Source organism: Bos grunniens, chromosome 4 (genome assembly GCF_055505025.1).
Source record: "Bos grunniens cultivar Pamir isolate PY7600 chromosome 4, Bosgru_T2T1.0, whole genome shotgun sequence".
NCBI lineage: Eukaryota > Metazoa > Chordata > Mammalia > Artiodactyla > Bovidae > Bos > Bos grunniens.
The window spans coordinates 69,587,009-69,605,856 of NC_141168.1; the positions used below are offsets into that span (position 1 = coordinate 69,587,009).

General features: G+C 43.0%; 1 protein-coding gene across 1 annotated transcript in view; it reads right to left on the reverse strand.

Moving 5' to 3' along the window:
• Nucleotides 1–18,848, reverse strand: part of CTTNBP2 (cortactin binding protein 2) — a 167,677-nt gene that overhangs the window by 24,368 nt on the left and 124,461 nt on the right. The window contains 4 exon segments of the mRNA XM_086396789.1: nucleotides 3,996–4,095; nucleotides 4,176–4,262; nucleotides 16,299–16,378; nucleotides 17,586–17,681. Coding sequence (XP_086252915.1) covers nucleotides 3,996–4,095; nucleotides 4,176–4,262; nucleotides 16,299–16,378; nucleotides 17,586–17,681 — 363 coding nt within the window.

Consider the following 18,848-nt stretch of genomic DNA (forward strand, 5'->3'; position numbering starts at 1 on the left):
CACGTCAATCAAAAGCACAATGAGATATCACTTAACAACTGTTAGAAAGGCTATCACTAAACAGAGTTAACAAATGGTAATGATGTATAGAAAAGGGAACCCTTGGGCACTCTTGGTGGGAATATAAATTGGTGCAGCCACTGTGGAAAACAGTATGGAGGGTCCTCAAAAACCTAAAAAACAGAAGTAGCATAGGATCCAGCAATATCACTTCTGGGCATATCTCCTAAGGGAATGAAATCAGGATCTTGAAGCAATATCTGCACACCTGTGTCCATCACAGCATTATTCACAGGAGACAAAATATGGAAACAATCTAACCATCCATCAAGAGCTGAATGAATAACAAAAATGTGGCTACACTAGGATATGATTCAGCCATGAGAAAGAAAGAGATTCTGCTGTCTAGACAACACGGATGGACCTTGAGGGCATTATGTTAGGGGAGGTAAATCAGACAGAGTGAAACAAATACTGCATGGTATTCTTGTATGTAGAATCTAAAAATGCCAAAATGATGAAACCAAGTAGAATAGAGGTTGTCAAAGTCTGGAGGGTGAGGGAAACGAGATGCCAGTCAGAGGATACAAACTTTCAGTTATAAGATGAATAAGTTTGGGGGGGGGTTAATACTGTATTTATTATATACTTGAAAATTGCTGAGAGAGTAGACAGTAAATGTTCTCACTGCAAGAAAGAAATGGTAATTATATGAGGTGATGGAAATTCTAGCTAATGATACAGTGGTAATCATTTTGTAATATTTGGGTATCATATCAACACCCTGTATCCCTTGCACTTACTGTTATATCTCAAAAAATTAAAAAAGGTCAAATAAACAGATTAAGTGGAACAATGTCCTAGAATGGAAGACAGAGTGGCACTGACTTTGTTCGGTGGGTGATGGAAGAATGGACAGGAATCACGAAGAGCTTCTAATCAGGGGTCTGGTGATCTGTGAAGGATGTTCAGGGAGGAGAAAAGGAGGGCAGAGCAGCCACTTACAGGTAAGTAGACAAGACAGAGTAAAAGGAGGCATGAAGTAGGATGGTCCTGACGGGGATGGATGAAAAAGGCCCACTGAGGCCCACTTGGCAGGACGCGACCGTGGACTGGCTGTGTGACAGGAGTGAGTGCTCTGTGAATCAGAGGACCTGGGGGGTTCTAGACGGTCTTAACATAGCTTTAAAAATTAAGATAGTTGAAAACACTGAAGAACAAACTCCCACATTTTCACATAAAACTTGGGTTTCTTGCTTCTTTCTGCAAGTCACAAAACCCATGAAATTGCATCTCCACTCAGCTGCTTAGAGCTGAGAGCTGCTGTTCTCATGGAGATAGGGACAGGCTTCCCTCCCTCCTGCCCCCACCAGCCTGCTTCACTCCTTTGTGTAGCTTATGGCACATGTGGGCATTTAGGTTTTCAGGTCTGCCAACGCGACCTGAGTTCCAAGTGTGGGGGCCAAGAGACTCACTGAATTGGGAAATTAGGAAGAAGAGTTATTTTTAGAAAGGTGCTCCTCAAAGATTTAGAAACGCTGAGCTGGTCACCTTAGCATCCTTCTTGACCTAACTCACTGTTTTCAGCCTTTTTTTTTTTTTTTAGCTAAGCTTAGAACAGAGTTCAGTCTAATTGCTATTTACCCTGATAGGACAAGACACACCATGTTTTAACTTCTTACTCTGAAATGAAGAAAGACTGAATATTGAAAAAGTGTAGGGGGTTTTCTCTATAAAACTAAGGGGGGGAAATGGGGGGCGCAGATGAGTTTTTGAGGAGCAGCAGCAGGCAGTGATTGAGGTCAGGTTCAGGATTCTGACTGCTTGGTTTATGTCTGCACTGCTGTGTCCTCGCTGTGGCGTCCATGGGCCAGCACTTAACCTCTTGTCTCAAGTGTTTATAAACCAGGGAGGTTAGAATAGGGCTTAAGTGTGTTAGTCACTCAGTTGTGTTTGACTCTATGTGACCCCATGGACTGTAGCCTGCCAGGCTCCTCTAAACACGGAATACTCCAGGCAAGAATACTGGACTGGGTTGCCATTACCTTCTCCAGGGGATCTTCCTGACCCAGGGATTGAATCTGGGTCTCCTGTATTGCAGGCAGATTCTTTACTGTCTGAGCTACCAGGGAAGCCCCAAATAGGGCTTACCAGAGACAAAGCTTAGTAAACATTAGCTTTTATTAGTATTGTCAGAGAAAACAGTTTTCTGTCACTTACTCTCACTACTTTCTGGCAAAGAATCGCCTGAGTACTACAGCAACATTCAGATTCTGGTGGAGTTTTCCTGTCCCCAAAATGTGCTTCTATGTCTGTGGACTCCCCAGTCTGTCTCTAAATTGCCTCTTAATTGTATTTCTTGGCTTAGGAACTCCTGGTAATTTCCATCTTCCTCAGCCTGGTCACCACCTACAGGATATCTCCCTTGATCACAGGTCCAAAGATGAGAATCGCCCCTTCCCCTAAAGAAGAGACCTGAATTTGCACTTTATTGCATCCTAACTCAGCTCACAACCACCTCTCTCCTTCACCCCATCCCCAGGTTCTCTGAGGTTTTGAGCCCATAGAGACCAGAGGCTGCTCCATTTCAGTTTTGTTTCACTAGTCATTTATACTCTACAGGGTTATACTAACTGTGCCTGTGCTGGACATGGGGGTGTTAAGCTCTGGAGCCTAAGATGGGGAATTCACAAAAATGCTGCATTAATTAATATGTTTAAATCACGGTTCTGCTGCTGTGTAGTTTGTGGCAAGTTACTGAAGCTCTTCATGCCTGTTTCCTCACCTTTGAAATGGAGATAATAACACCGACTCAAGGGGCTTCCCTGGTGGTCCAGTGGTTGACAGTCCAGCTGCCCATGCGGAGACATGGGTTTGATCTCTGGCCAGGAAAGATCCCACGTGCCATGAGGCAACTGAGCCTGGGCACCACCACCACTGAAGCCTGGGCACCCCAGAGACTGTGAGCTGCAACAAGAGAGCCCTCACACTGCAACTACTTACAGCGCATGCAGCAGTGAGGACCCAGCATGGCCAGAAATAAGTAAGTACTCTATAACGGCCTACACGGGAAAAAGAACGAAGAAAAGGGTGGGTCCCTGTACACGTGTAACAGAGTCACTTTGCTATACGCCTGAAACTAACACAGCATTGTAAATCAACTATAACTCCAGTAAAAAAAAAAGTTTTTAAATGCTGGTGCCCATTCCACACTCAGACAAACTAAACTAGAATCTCTCCGAGTGGGGAAAAAACCCAACTTGCATAGGGCTGTTGTGGAGACCGAGTGTGCTCACTTAGTCATGTCTGCCTCTTTGCGACCCTTTGGACTGTAGCCCGTCAGGCTCTTCTGTCCATGGAATTTTCCACGCAAGAATACTGGAGCAGGTTGTCATTTCCTACTCTAGGGGATCTTCCAGACCCAGGAATGGAACCCATGTCACATTACAGGAGGATTCTTTACCTGCTGAGCCACCGGGGAAGTCCAAATGAGTTAGTTAATGCGTGGTTTGTGTTTAGCCAAGTGCTGGTCAATGGCATACTAAGAATGAAGTGGAGGAAGCAGTGCACCCCAGGCGCAACAACAAGGGGTGCTCTGTTGTACAGAATTTATGAATAATAAAATTTACTAAAAAATCGATCGCTTATTACCACCGTGCAATTAATTCAAAACTGCACCAATGATACAACAGTTTCACTAAGGTGGACTGCTCCCACCACCCACCCCCTCCTTTGGTATCCTCTAGTGCCAGTTATATATTACACTTCAGATAATTTATAAACAGAATGCAGGATGCAGAACAGATGCAATGACAAGTACATAAGTGTCTTTTTACAAGTGTCACCAGGGTTCCCAGTTTTCATCCCATAGCTGCGGCATAATTGAACAGTCTACTTAAATTTATCCCTAAGCACAACATTTTTTCCTTGCAATGGCTTAATTGACAAAACATGCCTTTTGGTTATCACAATTCAGTTTGCTGAGATGGTCTTACCACTACTGATGAACAGATCTACTAGCTGTTCCTTGGAGAAATCAGCATCCACTTCAGCTCTCACTATTTCACAGGGGAATCCTGCAGCCATTTGTCTGTGCTGTGATAAGAAGAGTGTGGTTAGTTCTGAACTCTTTCGGATTTTCAAAGAAAAGGAGAGGGTATGTGGTCAACCCATACCTTCAGGCAGAGTGCAAGCTGATGGGCGATGTAGTCTTGCAAGCTCCCTTCTGGGCCATGGAAAATGACATTATGATATTGCTCGACCTATTAATAAACCCAGAGAAGATCTTGGTAAAACTATTAGAAGATAAATATTAAATTATTGGTTTATTTACACTGTGTAGAATATCCTTTCTGATTGTTTTCCGCCTTTCAAAAGATTAAAAGTATTCTTCTAGGGATTGGCTTCATTCACTGGGCATATGGCCTTTCATTTTAATGTGAACACTGACAAACATAGTATTTTACACTTTACACAGTTGCTGCTGCTGCTAAGTCACTTCAGTCGTCTGTGCGACCCCACAGCCGGCAGCCCACCAGGCTCCCCGTCCCTGGGATTCTCCAGGCAAGAACACTGGAGTGGGTTGCCATTCCCTTCTCCAATGCAGTAAAGTGAAAAGTGAAAGTGAAGCCACTCAGTCGTGTCTGACTCTTCTCGACCCCACGGACTGCAGCCTACCAGGCTCCTCCATCCTGGAGTGGGGTGCCATTGCCTTCTCTGAATTTTACACAGTATTTACATGTTTATAGCAAGAGAGGGCCTTTTTTGAAAAAGTATACTCCTTTCTTTCCTCCATTTTCTACACTGAGGTTCAGTATACTACCTGGGAACACAGTTCCTAGTGTACTTTGTCCCTTATAGATATTCTGTAATTTTTTTTATTATTATCCTTTACAGATGCTCTTTAGTTCAAATTTTCCCAATGCTTATCTTACTTTTCAGAGGTTAAAATAGCAGTGAATGTTTTTCAGGAAATTTTAGACAACACAAAGAAAAATAAAGAAGCAGAATAAAAATCACCAAAGCAACCACTATAATATGGTTCATGTTTCCTTCCAGTTTTTTCTCTGCACAGTTGATATGCGTGTATTTGGTTTTTAAGCATACAGGAGTGCCATCTTTTTACACCTATTGTATATCAGAGAATACCTTTGTGTTGACTTTTTACATAAAGGACATCTTCATAGAATAAAATACTTGGATCAACTCTTTATATGATCCCACTGAATTTCAGAAATCTAGGTAGAGTCTGGCTGATCACTTTTCCTTTGTTAAAAAAATAAAAAGTCTCCTTCCTGGAGGCCTATAGTGATTTTAAAAACTCTTTATCCCCATGTATAAAAATATCTCAATTAAGAACAGGTGGAGATGTAGTGGGTGCTAAGATGGAAAGTCAATGAATGATGTTTTACGCAGGACAAGGGCAATGATGTTTAGAGTGAAATCGGGGTGGAGATCAGCCTCCCACACCTCCATAATCCAGCGCTGTGCTCCCATGCTGGGGAGGTTTCTTCCTAGAAAGGTTTGGCAGAAAAGGACCCACACAGGTGAAGCACCAACCTAACCAGTACCGTTGACAAAGTTCATATGAGGACTGAAGATTGAGCCACCCAGACTTAGAAATGTGTTAAGACACGACAGGTCTTTTCTCTCTTTTTAATCTGCGATGGGACGACGTAAGGACATGGATGTGTATCTTTGTGCTGCCGTTGCTCTGCTGTGCTCTGATCAGTTTGTCCCTTTTATATACCAGGGAAGGTCACATCCTAGAGGGTGACCAGAGCGGACTTCTGTGAAGACAGTGACTGTGCCCCTGGATCCTACAGGAAAAGGCAGATTCTGAGATATGAAAGGAAGGCTTGATGGAAAGCCCTTAGTATGGAAGGAAAAGGGAACTCCTTCCTTACCTGGGGCCTTTAAGACCTGAGCTTTGGCCTCCCAGGAGACCCTGACATGTTTAGACAAACTCCTAGGAAGAGAAGGGAAACCAGGCTTGACCACTAGGTGTCAGACAATGGGCTGAGGAAGGAAGTGATCCTAAAGGGGCCCGTTGAGGTTGCACTGGGGACTGAGTTTTAGGCTCTGAAAGACAATTTACCTGGTAGCCGCCAGTGATTTCATCTTATTTTAAATATTATTCTACCACTGTTAAGCCTTCAATAAAAAAGGGAAGAGTTGGAGTCACAGTGAGGGTAGGGCAGCAACAGAGAGACTAGCGTGTCTGGAAGAAAAATGCCAGTGGCTGCAGCTGCCTGACAAACATCAGGATCCTAAAATGAGAGGCTGAGCTCAGCAGCGACTGGCCTGGGCTGTTTTCCGTGGAACCGCGACTCGGAAAACCAAGCAGTGGTAAAGGTGCCAGCCAGGACCAAGCCTGGGACAGGGCCTCCCTCAGAGACACAGGAGAGATAACATCCCAGAGAGTTCAGCTGAGGCTCTGCTTCTAGGTAGTGAGGCCGTGGCACCACAAGACTTCAGGGGTAAGCTTTTACTAAAGAAGAATTATTACAGCACAGTCTGTTCTCATTTGTACCTGTGTGATAGCGGGGAAGCTTGGGGATACACAGATTGTTCTTGTCATTAAAAATTGTTGCCCATTGCCCAGATTTATCTAGTTACGGTCTCTTTCTTCCAATTTTAAATGAAATAGGGTAAATCCTTTGGACACGTGCAAACTTTTTTCAGCTTGGAAACTTTCTATTCCATTACGCTTTTGTTCATGTCTTCTCTTCTAGTTCTAAGGCACACCTGTAAGGCTTAAGTTCCCTTGCTGTGCTCTGTGAGGACACCTGTCCCTTCATCATTACCCTAACTCTGTCCTTCTCTTCTACACTCACAACCCTGAATGGAACTTTCTCGTACCACCTCTGTTCTGCTCTTTATGATCTCAAGTACAATTTCAATGAGGCCATTGCATTTTGGGTTGTTCTTTGTTGGGCTCCTTGCCTCATCCATCTGCTTTCCAACCCTTTTCCTTTTCATCTTATCCTGCCCTCCACCATGGCTTTCTTGCTCTGCTTTCACAATCTATCTCCTTGCATCCTCTAGAGAATGAACATAATCGCCCAAAGTTCTTTGTTCTTTTTTTAAAAGTTATTTTTAAGCTGTGTTCTTCTGAGTTTTCAGGAAGGTTTTGTTCTTTTCTGCAGTATTCTTCCATAGTATAATGTTAAGTTGTCATGGGTATTTATCTACTGTGAAGCGACAGGAAGAATTCTGCAGTAAAGCAGGATGTGTGGACCATTACTGATTTCACTCACTGCCCACTGATCTTCCAGCTGAATTAGGTCACTAGACGGATGGCAGGCTGGTGTCTGTAATTTCTAGTTAAACTCCAGGATCCAGCACTGGCTGCTGTGGACTAAGGTCCTGCTGTTTCCCTTGGGAGACAAGTGCATGAGCTGAACTGCAGACCCGGGAAGCAGGATGCTCCTGTACCCAGCCCATTGAGAGTGCAGATAGAATATGCTTCCCAATGCAGCACAGTCTCATCAAAGCCCGTGATCTCTGCTCAGGGATTTCTAGGATCCAACCTCTGAACAGCTGCAGAAGGACCTGTGCTGCCGGGGTGGAGCAAAGTATCATGGTGCTGCCAAAAGCAGAAGCAGTGAAGGAGGTATGCTCAATTTTCTAACTGCTAGTAAATCTTGCTTTTTTTTGGAATCATTAGTAAAGATGGATAAGAGAAAGATAACAATATTTTCCTATCTCATCTCAGGTAGGCCTCAAATAAATAAACCTGACAATCTCTTGCTCCTCAAGTTAGTGAAAAAATTTTCTAGATTCTTGCCCAAGGAAGACCTCAGTTCTATTTTCCTCTGTTACTATGAAGCTTTATTCCTTTTTAAAAGTACTTTAGTGGGAAATTGTGTGTTAGGTGCTGCTTGGCAGGTGCAATTTTAAAGCAGAAATCTTGAGCTCTCCAAATTAATCCCAAATTGCCATGAATTACTGGGTAGAAATTCTCTCACCAAGAATGGATAGTTTCACACTAGCGAAACAGGCACAGATTTTCAAGGTTTACTGAACAGTCTGTGCTGTGTGCTGCACTTAGTCGCTCAGTCGTGTCTGACTCTCTGTGACCCCATGGACTGTAGTCTGCCAGGCTCCTCTGTCCATGGGCATTCTCCTGGCAAGAATACTGAAGTGGGTTGTCATGCCCTTCTCCAGGGGATTTTCCCAACCCAGGTCTCCTGCATTGCAGGCAGATTCTTTACCAGCTGAGCCACCAGGGAAGCCCAAGAATACTGGAGTGGGTAGCCTATCTCTTCTCCAGTGGATGTTCTCGACCCAGGAATCAAACCAGGGCTCCTGCATTGCAGGCGAATTCTTTACCAGCTAAACTACCAGGGAAGTCCACTGAGATTTTCAACTAATACTGCTATTTAATCTTGTCTCACTTTTGAAAACAAGTTTAGCCATCCTGTCAAACTGCCTACATTTTCTTAAGATTGACTTTGAAGTCATGTAACAGCAAGAGACCCAACTTCACAGATAAGCCGTCTTCAATTCCAGCACCTCATTTGTTCTCAGATTGTTGGTTCTCAGGAAAGACAGAAAAATTTTACTGAAAGGCCATTCACTAGTAGTAAGCATGTCTGTTCACACAGTCTTACATCCTTTCCAGAATATAGATAAGTAAATTCAATAAGTAAATCAAGGTAAAAGACTTCTAGATCATTCAGACATTCTAATGCAAGCATCCTATTAGTGGGTTTCTACTTATTTCATGCATTATCAGTTTTTTTGTGAATGATATTTTGTTCTAGCTCATCAAATGATACAGTTGTGTGGTTACCATTTAAGAGCTGAACAAAAAAATTGATTATGGAAGCCCCTTGCTATATTTAAACTGGTGAAAACATGCAAAACTATGCCAAGAAAACATATTTATCTGTTTTAGAGTTACCATGCTATTTCTCCAAATAGCAAGGCCTGAGGTTTAAAAAATACACATGCTCCATGCTTCCAGCAGAGGGCAGCTCTAAAGATAGACAGATAGGTAGACAGGAAGGTAAACAGATTAGAGGAGGCGGGGGTAGTAAATATTTTAACTATGTTGAAAGGAGATCTGCTTTTTGAAACCCAACTTCTAAAAGGTGAATTGTAGTCCCCAGATTTATCTTCTAAGTGCGTGCTTACAGTGTGACATTTCTGCCTATTAGTAAAGGGACACAGGGCTTGTTATCACAATTGGTACCAATCCCTTTTATTCTTGTGTCTTCAGAGCCTATTCAGGAAGCTCTCATCACATGCCAATTAGTGCTTTGTGAGGCAAGTGAATTCTGGATAAATGGAGACAATGACCTTCACAAAGGCCCATCTATCCCTTTATCTTTGTTTCCCTCCACAGTGTTTTTCTGCAGAATGGAGTTTACCCGAGGGGCTGTAGTCCTGTAACAGCCAATGTGGCACCTGCAATGTGTTGTCAGACTTGTGGCATTATTTTAAAGCAATCAACTTCACGTTTGGTCAGAGTTTCACTTGTCTGAGGAAAAAAAAGCTTCTACTACCTGAGACAGTTTTTAGGCCAAGCTGTGCTGAGATGCTGAACTCAAAAAAGAACGAAAAATAAAAGGTCTTTACGGAGCTAATGAAACTGGGATGGCTATAGGTTAAAGGGTCATGCTTTATAGCTAAGACTTTCATTACAACCTCTCTGAAAACTTAATTTTAAAGAACTAATTTATATATGACTTCAGAGCCACAGAGAATACAGTTACTGTCAACTTACTCATGTAGAATCCCCCCAAATAATACTGGAACATCCAGCATCAGGCATAACCAAAGCCGGGGGTCTTTCATGCTAGTGTTTTTAGGCATTTGCTGAGGTCTCTCTTTATAGAATAGGTACAAAGAATGATGGAATTCAAGAAAAATTCAAGTTCACATACAGAGAGACACCCATACTATATGCTTTCAAAAATGAACTTCAGTTCAGTTCAGTTCAGTCACTCAGTTGTGTCCGACTCTTTGTGACCCCATGGACTGCAGCATGCCAGGCTTCCCTGCTCATTACCAATCCCAGAGCCTACTCAAACTCTTGTCCATCGCTTCGGTGATGCCATCTAACCATCTCATCTTCTGTCGTCCCCTTCTCCTCCTGCCTTCAGTCTTTCCTAGCATCAGGGTCTTTTCCAATGAGTCAGTTATTCACATCAGGTAGCCAAAGTACTGGAGCTTCAGCTTCAGCATCAGTCCTTCCAATGAATATTCAGGACTAATTTCCTTTAGGATGGACTGGTTGTATCTCCTTTCTGTCTGAGGGACTGTCAAGAGTCTTCTCCAACACCACAGTTCAAAAGCATCAATTCCTCTGCACTCAGCTTTCTTTATAGTCCAACTCTCATATGCATACACACTAGCTAGCTGCATACCGGCTCCTCCCCACCGGGAGGTAGAGGGTGACAGCCAGAGCCAGAAGGCAAGAGGCTGCTACAATCTCAGCCCCAGAGATGAAATCTTCCACCAAACTGTGAGCAGGCTCACAGCTGCTAACCTGTCTTCCTGAGATCCTGGATGCCTGACATCCACCAGGAGGGCCACAACCTGAGATCAGCTCTCCAGAGGAGACACACAGCACAGCTGAGACGGTGCTCTCGTGGCGCACCTGGGAAACCAAGCGGCCGGGACTGGGGAGGTGATTTGCCAAGCACCTGGTTGCCTGAGCTGCTCAGACCTGGGAAGGGCACAAAACACACGCCCAACCCACAGAGACTGAGCCAAAAGTGTTTGAGTGTCTTCTGTAGAGGTACAGGTCAGCAGTGGCCTACCACAGGGGCTCTGGGTGCAGCAGACCTGGGTATGGCATAAGCCGTCATGGAGGAGGTCGCCATTAACCCCACCATAGAGCCACCAGAACTCACACAGGACTGGGGAAACAGACTCTTGGAGGGCACAAACAGAACCTTGTATACACCAGGACCCAGGAGAAAGGAGCAGTGACTCCACAAGAGACTGACCCAGACTTGCCTGTGAGTGTCCAGGAGTCTCCGGCAGAGGCATGGGTTGGTGGTGGCCTGCTGCAGGGTTGGGGGCACTGAGTGCAGCAATGCATGCATGGGATCTTTTGAAGGAGGTCGCTGTTATCTTCATTACCTCCACAATAGTGTGGCCTTAGGTCAAGCAACAGGGAGGGAACACAGCCCCACCCATCAACAGAATATTTGATTAAACATTTACTGAACACAGCCCCACCCATCAGAACAAGACCCAGTTTCCCCCTCACTCAGTGTCTCCCAGCAGGAACCTTCCATAAGCCTCTTATCGCTATCCATCAGAGGGTAGACAGAATGAAAACCACAATCACAGAAAACTAACCAAACTGATCACATGGACCACAGCCTTGTCTAGCTCAATGAAACTGTGAGCCATGCCATGTAGGGCCACCCAAGACAGACGGGTCATGGTGTAGAGTTCTGACAAAACGTGGTCCCCTGGAGAAGGGAATGGCAAACCACTTCAGTATTCTTGCCTTGAGAACCCCATGAACAGTATGAACAAATGAGCTTATGGAAACCATAAAAGCCAAGATCAGACTTGATTACTAACTTTGAATAAAGACAGGCCATTACACACTAGCACAAAAGTAGTAACTTGGGTATATAACTATTTAAAAAGACTGTAAGATACAAGTCTTAGATATAATTTCCCCCTTATCACCTGGCCTCTAGCACTCCTGAACTCTTCCTGCCCCAGATTTTCCACTAGGCCCTTACCCAGTATTGTCCCTCCATCCCCTGAAAAAGATCAGGCTGAACCTGGTCATCTACTAAAGGGGCTGATAAGCCTTTATGGGCAATGTTAAGATACAAAACCATCATTTACAGCATCATTTCTATGGGAATATAGCAAATTTATTTTGGGAATATATGAAGAGTAGGTAGAACCTCCTATTTATGATTCTTGATGATGAGCATGGCACATACTGAAGTGGACAGTCAATGTAATTCTCAAGAATTGGGTTCATGAGGATTCAGAGTTCTACATTTAAAAACAGGTATCAGATAAGGGTGATCTACTCAAGTATTTTTCTAATATAATAGTCACTGAATTATTAAATTATGGAGTTATTAATAAGCTAATAAAAGTTGCAAACTGGCTTAGAGAAAAGTCTGAGATAAAAAAATTCAACTATTATAATAAGTTATTAGTGATTCAAACTCAATTAAGTTAAATGTCTCTCTATTAACTCAAGGATGAAGACTTAAAATGCACTTGTATTATTTAACTATTCAGGGAAAGAACAGTATTTAAAATTAACATCATTTAAATTAAAAAAAAAGTCTGATTTAAAGGTTTCACTCCATTTGGTTTTCTGCATGAGTGCTTCAATACATGAATTCTATTTACCGCATTTACACATATTGTGCTTCCCATATGGATCAGCTGTAAAGAATCCACCTGCCAATGCAGGAGACGTGGGTTCAATCCCTGGGTAAGGAAGATCCCCTAGAGGAGGAAATGGCAACCCACTCCACTATTCTTGCCTAGGAAAAAATCCCATGCACAGAAAAGCCTGTTGGGCTTCAGTCCACGGGATCTCAAAGAGCAGAACACAACTGAGTGACTGAGCATGTGCTAAGTTGCTTCAATCAGGTCCGACTCTTTGAGACTCTATGGACTGTAGCCCTTCAGGCCCCTCTGTCCATGGGATTCTCTAGGCAAGAATACGGGAGTGGACTGCCATTTCCTTCTCCAGGGGATCTTTCTGACCCAGGGATGGAAGCCGTGTTTCTTACGTCTACTTGCACTGGCACGCGTGTTCTTTACCACTAGCGCCACCTGGGAAGCCCTAACCACACACACATACAGTAAAACCGTTTACTACAACTATGTCTAATCCAATAGATTAATAACTAGTATAAACTCTGATAACATGCATAAGAATGGAAGGCAGCCTAGGCTCCATTCCTTAGGTGCTACCACTTTCTCCCTGAGGATCCTGAGCAAATAGTCTTGGTCTGTTCACCTTTAAAATGAGAGTAACTGGTATAAGTAGCCATCTCATAGAATGATTAAAGGAAACCATCTATATACTTATAACAAAGCTTGGCATACACAGGCATGCTGGTCTGGTTCCAGACCACTGCAATAAAGTATCTCAACAAAGCAAGTCACATGACTTTCTCAGTTGCCAGTGAATATAAAATTTATGTTTTTTTTTTAATAAAATTTATGTTTATACCATACTGTCATCTATTAAATGTTTAAAAAGCAATGTGCATACCCTAATCCACTGTGCCACCTGGGAAGCCCAATTAAAAAAGACTTTATTGCTAAAAAAATGCTAACCATCATCTGGGCCTTCAGCCAGTAGTAGTGGTAGTAATATCAAAGATCATGGATCACAGATCACCATGACAAACATAATAATGAAAAAAATTTGAAATATTGGGAGAATTACCATAAGAAACAGGAAATGAGCAAATGCTGGTGGAAAATAGTGGCAACAGACCTCCCCACACAGGACTGTCAACAAACCTTCAATTTGTTGTTAAAAAAAAATTAAAATAAAGCAGTATCTACAAAGTCCAATAAAACAAGGTATGCTTAAAATAAATACTCAAAACTCGGGTATTACTAGGTTTCCATGTCTACTGTATAGATTGTCAACACTTCAGTTATTGTGGTGTATGTTCCTCTAGCTCAAATCCTACCAGCGGCTTCCTATCATAACTGGAATAAAATTCAAAGTCCATGCTTTGGTCCTGCATGATCTGGCTTCTGGTCATCTCTCAAACCTCACTGCCAGCCTAGACACATCTGTACCAGCTGTTCTTTCTGCTTCAGATACCCTCCTCAAGGCTTCTACCTTCACTTCATTTAGTTTTCTGTCTATGCATCATAATAGAAAGATTTCTCCTAATAACTCCATTCAAAAGCTCTTTCTGCCACCCCTTTCATTAGCTCTTTACCTCCTTATCTGCTCTATTTCTCGTTACACTTATAATTAGTACTGGATATCACGTTACAGATGTATTTATCCATCTGGGGCAGATACTGTACACATACTTACACAGCTTACAGTGTAAGCTCCATGAGGTCAAGGAATGCAGCTTATACATAGCTATATCCTAAGTTTCTAAAACACTGCCTGCATTTAGGAGCTTCTCAACAAATAACAACCAAATTAAATAACTAAACAGGATATAAGAATACATCACAGATGGCCAATCTCCATAAAGGGTTTATAATCTTTTATAGAAGGACAATGGAGGAGGACACAGCAACCCACTCCAGTATTTTTGCCTGGAGAATCACATGGACAGGGGAGCCTGGCAGGCTGCAGTCCATAGGGTCACAGAGAGTTAGACACCACTGCAGTGACTTAGCATGTACGCAAAGAAGGAGAAACAGTCACAATGACTATGTGTTTGTTATCCTTGCCTGTATGTCCAACTCTTCTGTGATCTTCCCGACCCAGGGATCAAACCCACACATCTCCTGCATTGGCTTGCAGATTCTCCACCAACTGAGCCACCAGGGTCACTTTAAATTTTAAAGTGAGTGCTTCGATCCCTTGGTCAGGAAGATCCCCTAGAGGAGGGCACGGCAACCCACTCCAATATTCTTGCCTGGAAAATCCCATGGACAGAGGAGCCTGGTGGGCTACAGTCCAAAGAGCTGCAAAGAGTCGGACACAACTGAAGTGACTTAGCATGCATGCAGTATGACTAGCAGAAATTCCATTTGACTGAGCCAGTCAGTCAAGACTAATGTACAGTTGTAATCTGGTTGCATCACCTTTCTAGTCATTTTATCATCTCAACAGGTGATTGAAAAGCCCTGATTCTACCCACCGATTTTACTGAGAGCCTAGACTCACATTCCTGAAATCCAGTTGGTCACATAACTTTAACCTTCACTGAAGCAAAGGAATAAGACAGCTTTCTTTCCCGTTTCCATGTAACCCTCAGGCTTTCTTTGATCCTTCATAGAGAGAGGAGCAAATAGCAAAAAAAAAAAAAAAAGAGAGAGAGAGAGAAGGGCTGGGGGTGGGGTGGGTGGAGAAAGTATCAGATTTAGAAGACACTCTGTCTCCTAAATTGTGAAGCCTTTGAATGTTTATATGCTGTTTTTAGAAAGGTCAATGCCAGTGGTAAACCTAGCTAGATCAATGGAAAGATTTTGAAAACTTCTTTCCATCAGGATCAAAGACATCAATTCAGTTAATGGAAACAACTTGTGTAAAGGCTCAGAGTCAAAGCCATTCATTTTTTTTTTTAAGCTTTCCAAATTAAGGCAAGATGATGGTTCAATATTTTATACCTTCAATATTAGTTTGAGATGCATTTCACATGCAGAGACATATGTGTGTGTCAGGGACTTGCTGACACAAGGCTTTATCGCTCACTGGTTTGTGGTAAGTGGCTCATGGCCTTGAGCACGTTCTTACCTCTCTGCTTCTTCAGGTTCCTGGTCTATAAGATGGACAGTGTTGGCTACCTCATACTGCCTGGCACATGATAAGTACTGGACAAATGCAAAGCATTAAATCTATCCATTTTGTATCTAGAATTTGCTACTCTTTCCTGATAATCATATTCCCTTCTTCCTTTTAATAACAGAACTTCCTTTTAATAACAGTTTTAGCTGAATGCCTGGTTGCCCAGCAAGTCCACACTCCCAGTTTGGTGTGAACACGTGTTTAATTCCTTGGGCAGGAAGGGTGTGTGCAGCTTCTCTGAAAGGCAGGGACTTGCCCTCCTGGCTCTCCTCCCTCAGGCTGGACCCTGGGAGCACTGACTGACTGACCAAGCCCACACATGACCCCTAAGGGCAAGGAGCTTGGGAGAGAGATGGAACTGAGACCCTGAGACCCTGCACCTTCTGCCTCCCTGGGCCCCTCACATATGCTGGGACTCCTGTGTTTGAGAAAATAAACTTCTGTACTGTCCAAGCTATAATTGCTTCTGTTGAAGTGGCAAACCAATATAATACTAACGCTAGCATATTTACTTAATTTTAAATTGAGTAGGTTTACAGCCAGGCATCTTGATAGCTACAGTCATTCTCTTCCATATTAATGAGCAATTACTTGATGCCAAGTCTTTGTTAGGAAAAGACACCCTCCTCCTGCCCAAACTATAAAAGTTGGCAGGTTACATGCAGTCTCTCGGTCCCAGCAATTTCCAGGCAAGATACCAGCAGTTTTCCAGGGAGGGGGCCCTGGAAAGGTCATGAGCTCAGAGCACAGGGGAAGGAGGGGCTCACACAGCTCTCAGCATAAAACTGTGCAACCAACTAATCCTCACTGGGGCCAGAAGCGTAAGACTCCACCTGGCAGGTCCACCTACCAGTCTGAGGTAGTTCTGCAGCATCTGAAGAGGGATCATAGACGCGTAGGTCACACTACTGAGGCAGCCCTCCTGAGGCCCTGAGAGAAGGAAACACACAGAAGGAAGATGGGCTCTTCACGTCAATTGTAAGAATGATCAAAACCTAACAGAGCCGAATGTAAGATACAAGATGGTTATTGACTTCTGTAGGCAGAGCTGACATGTGGCCAAGAGGAACCAGTGTGCCTTTACCGTCGTGAAAATGCTGTGACACCTTGGACTGGCTGAGAAACAGCCCCTGCCGTGGCTCCCAAGAGTTCCTCAGCTAGCCTGAACTCCCCCAGGGGGAGCCCACCTATCCCCTGTCAATCACGACCAGGACCTTCACATCCAGGTTCCAACACTGTAGCTTGTATCTTCTCTGATTGCTGGACTCAATATTCTACTGCTTATAAGCCATGTATAATACCAATCCTCAGAAGTTCTAGCTTTGCCAGCATCAATGTACAGGTGCATTCCCAAATTCTGACCCCCACATCCACCCACTTCTGTATGCTGCCTGCCACTCTCTCAACATGGCGTTCGAGCCTGAAGGAATTTTCTGGAATGGTCTCAGGCTTTTTTAAAAAAAAAAAAAAACTTAGGTCAAATAATCAAATAAAACTTTATTAGTTGAAACTGAATTTTTAAAAGCTCCATTCCCAAACCTGGGAAATACATGATAAAATCAGTAGCCTTTTAGCATTAAGGGCTGGGAAACTGAGAATTCCTATACTACTTACTAGCTGCACACACTCAGAAAAGAACATCAATCTCTCTGAACCTCAACTTCCTTATACATAAAATGAGGATAAACAGAGATACCTATCTTAATTACGCTGTTGTAAGGATTACATGAACTTATACTTGTCATGTTCTGTAAACAGCAGGACCAAGCACACAGTAGATGCTCACTGAAGATTAGCTTGTACCATAATAATCACATTCGTCATACGCTGTACTTGACAGCAATAAGACACTTCTCTTAACATGGTATCTGTCACTTTCTTATCAGCACATCAGCTTTTTCCTAATGAGAAATGCAATCAGAGTTGCAGCAATCAGTGATCAGAACAGACATCATCACAGGTGTCAAAAACATGGCTTTTGATTTTTCTTCTCCTTAGTCAAATATTTCAAAAAATATCTAACTACTCAGTAATGGGAGTCATGCATGCATGGCTTGGGGACACAGGACAAAATCATGAATCATGAAACACTCATGATGCAAACTCTCAACATCGCCTCAGTTTGGAATACCCTTACCTGACAAAAGCACAGTGACCTGCTCTGCTTTATTCGTTCTCATGAAGTCCCATGGGGACTGGGTGAAGCTTTGACCTGCTGACCATGGCACATTTCCTAGTTCAAAAAAAGGTAAAAGGAAATATCAAGAGACGCTTAGAAGGAATTCTTATAAGAGTCAATGTACACTCTCCTGTGTGAGACCCTAGAGGACTCTAGAGCTTGGACTGTCAGAGACACAGACTATGGAAAGGGTCACACAAAGGGTTAACTCCAGCATAACTTTCACTGACAGTCAGTGGGAGGCCTGCAAGCTATAGGGATTGAACAAAATCGAGAATGCAAATATAAACAATATGTCCAGGGTGTAGTTTTTAAGAACAAAGGACATGACACCCTTCCATGGTTCCTCCAGTGCCTGCTTCACAAAGCTGGAGCACGTTGAATGAGGCCAGAGATCCTTTATGATCTGGTCCCTGATACCCTTTCCAACACATTTTGGATTCACAGGCAACTTCAGGGGCTCAGAATATATCAAACCTTTCACAGTCTGGGCTCTCTGCTCACTCTTGCTCAGAAAAAACGGCCCCGCTCTGTAAGTGTCCATTCTGGGGAGGGAGCAGTCATAAGCACTTACATTCATCCCTTCCTTCCATAGATGAATTCCTAAATGCCTGTCCTCTGCACGCCCCCAAAATGCACATATAGCTCACCTGTAACTCACTGTTTCTCTGTTGCCCTTGGTCCCTTTAATCCAGCTTAGGTTATTGATCCAGTACAGTTTCTCATAGACACACATAATAACAGTATTATGGAGGCATACCTCCTTTTATTGTGCTTGCTTTTTTGCATGTTGCAGTTATTGTTATTTACAAACTGAAGGTTCTTGATCTTGCATGGATCAAGTCTATCAGTGCCATTTTTCCAACAGCCCATTTGCTCACTTTGTGCCTGTGTCACATTTTTGGTAATTTCCACAATATTTCAAATGTTTTCACTCTCATTATATATGTTATGGTGATCTGTGATCAGTGATCTTTGATGTTACTACTGCAAAAAGATTATAACTTGCTGAAGGTTCAGACAATGGCAAGCACGTTTTAGCAAAAGTTTTTAATTTAGTATGTATAGTTTTTTAGACATTGCTACTGTACACTTAATAAACTGCAGTGTATTGTAAGTAATTTTTATTTGCACTGAGAAACCAAAAAATACATGTGACATGATTTATATTGGGAAACTTTTATTGCTGTGGTCTGGAACTGAACTTGTAGTATCCCTGAG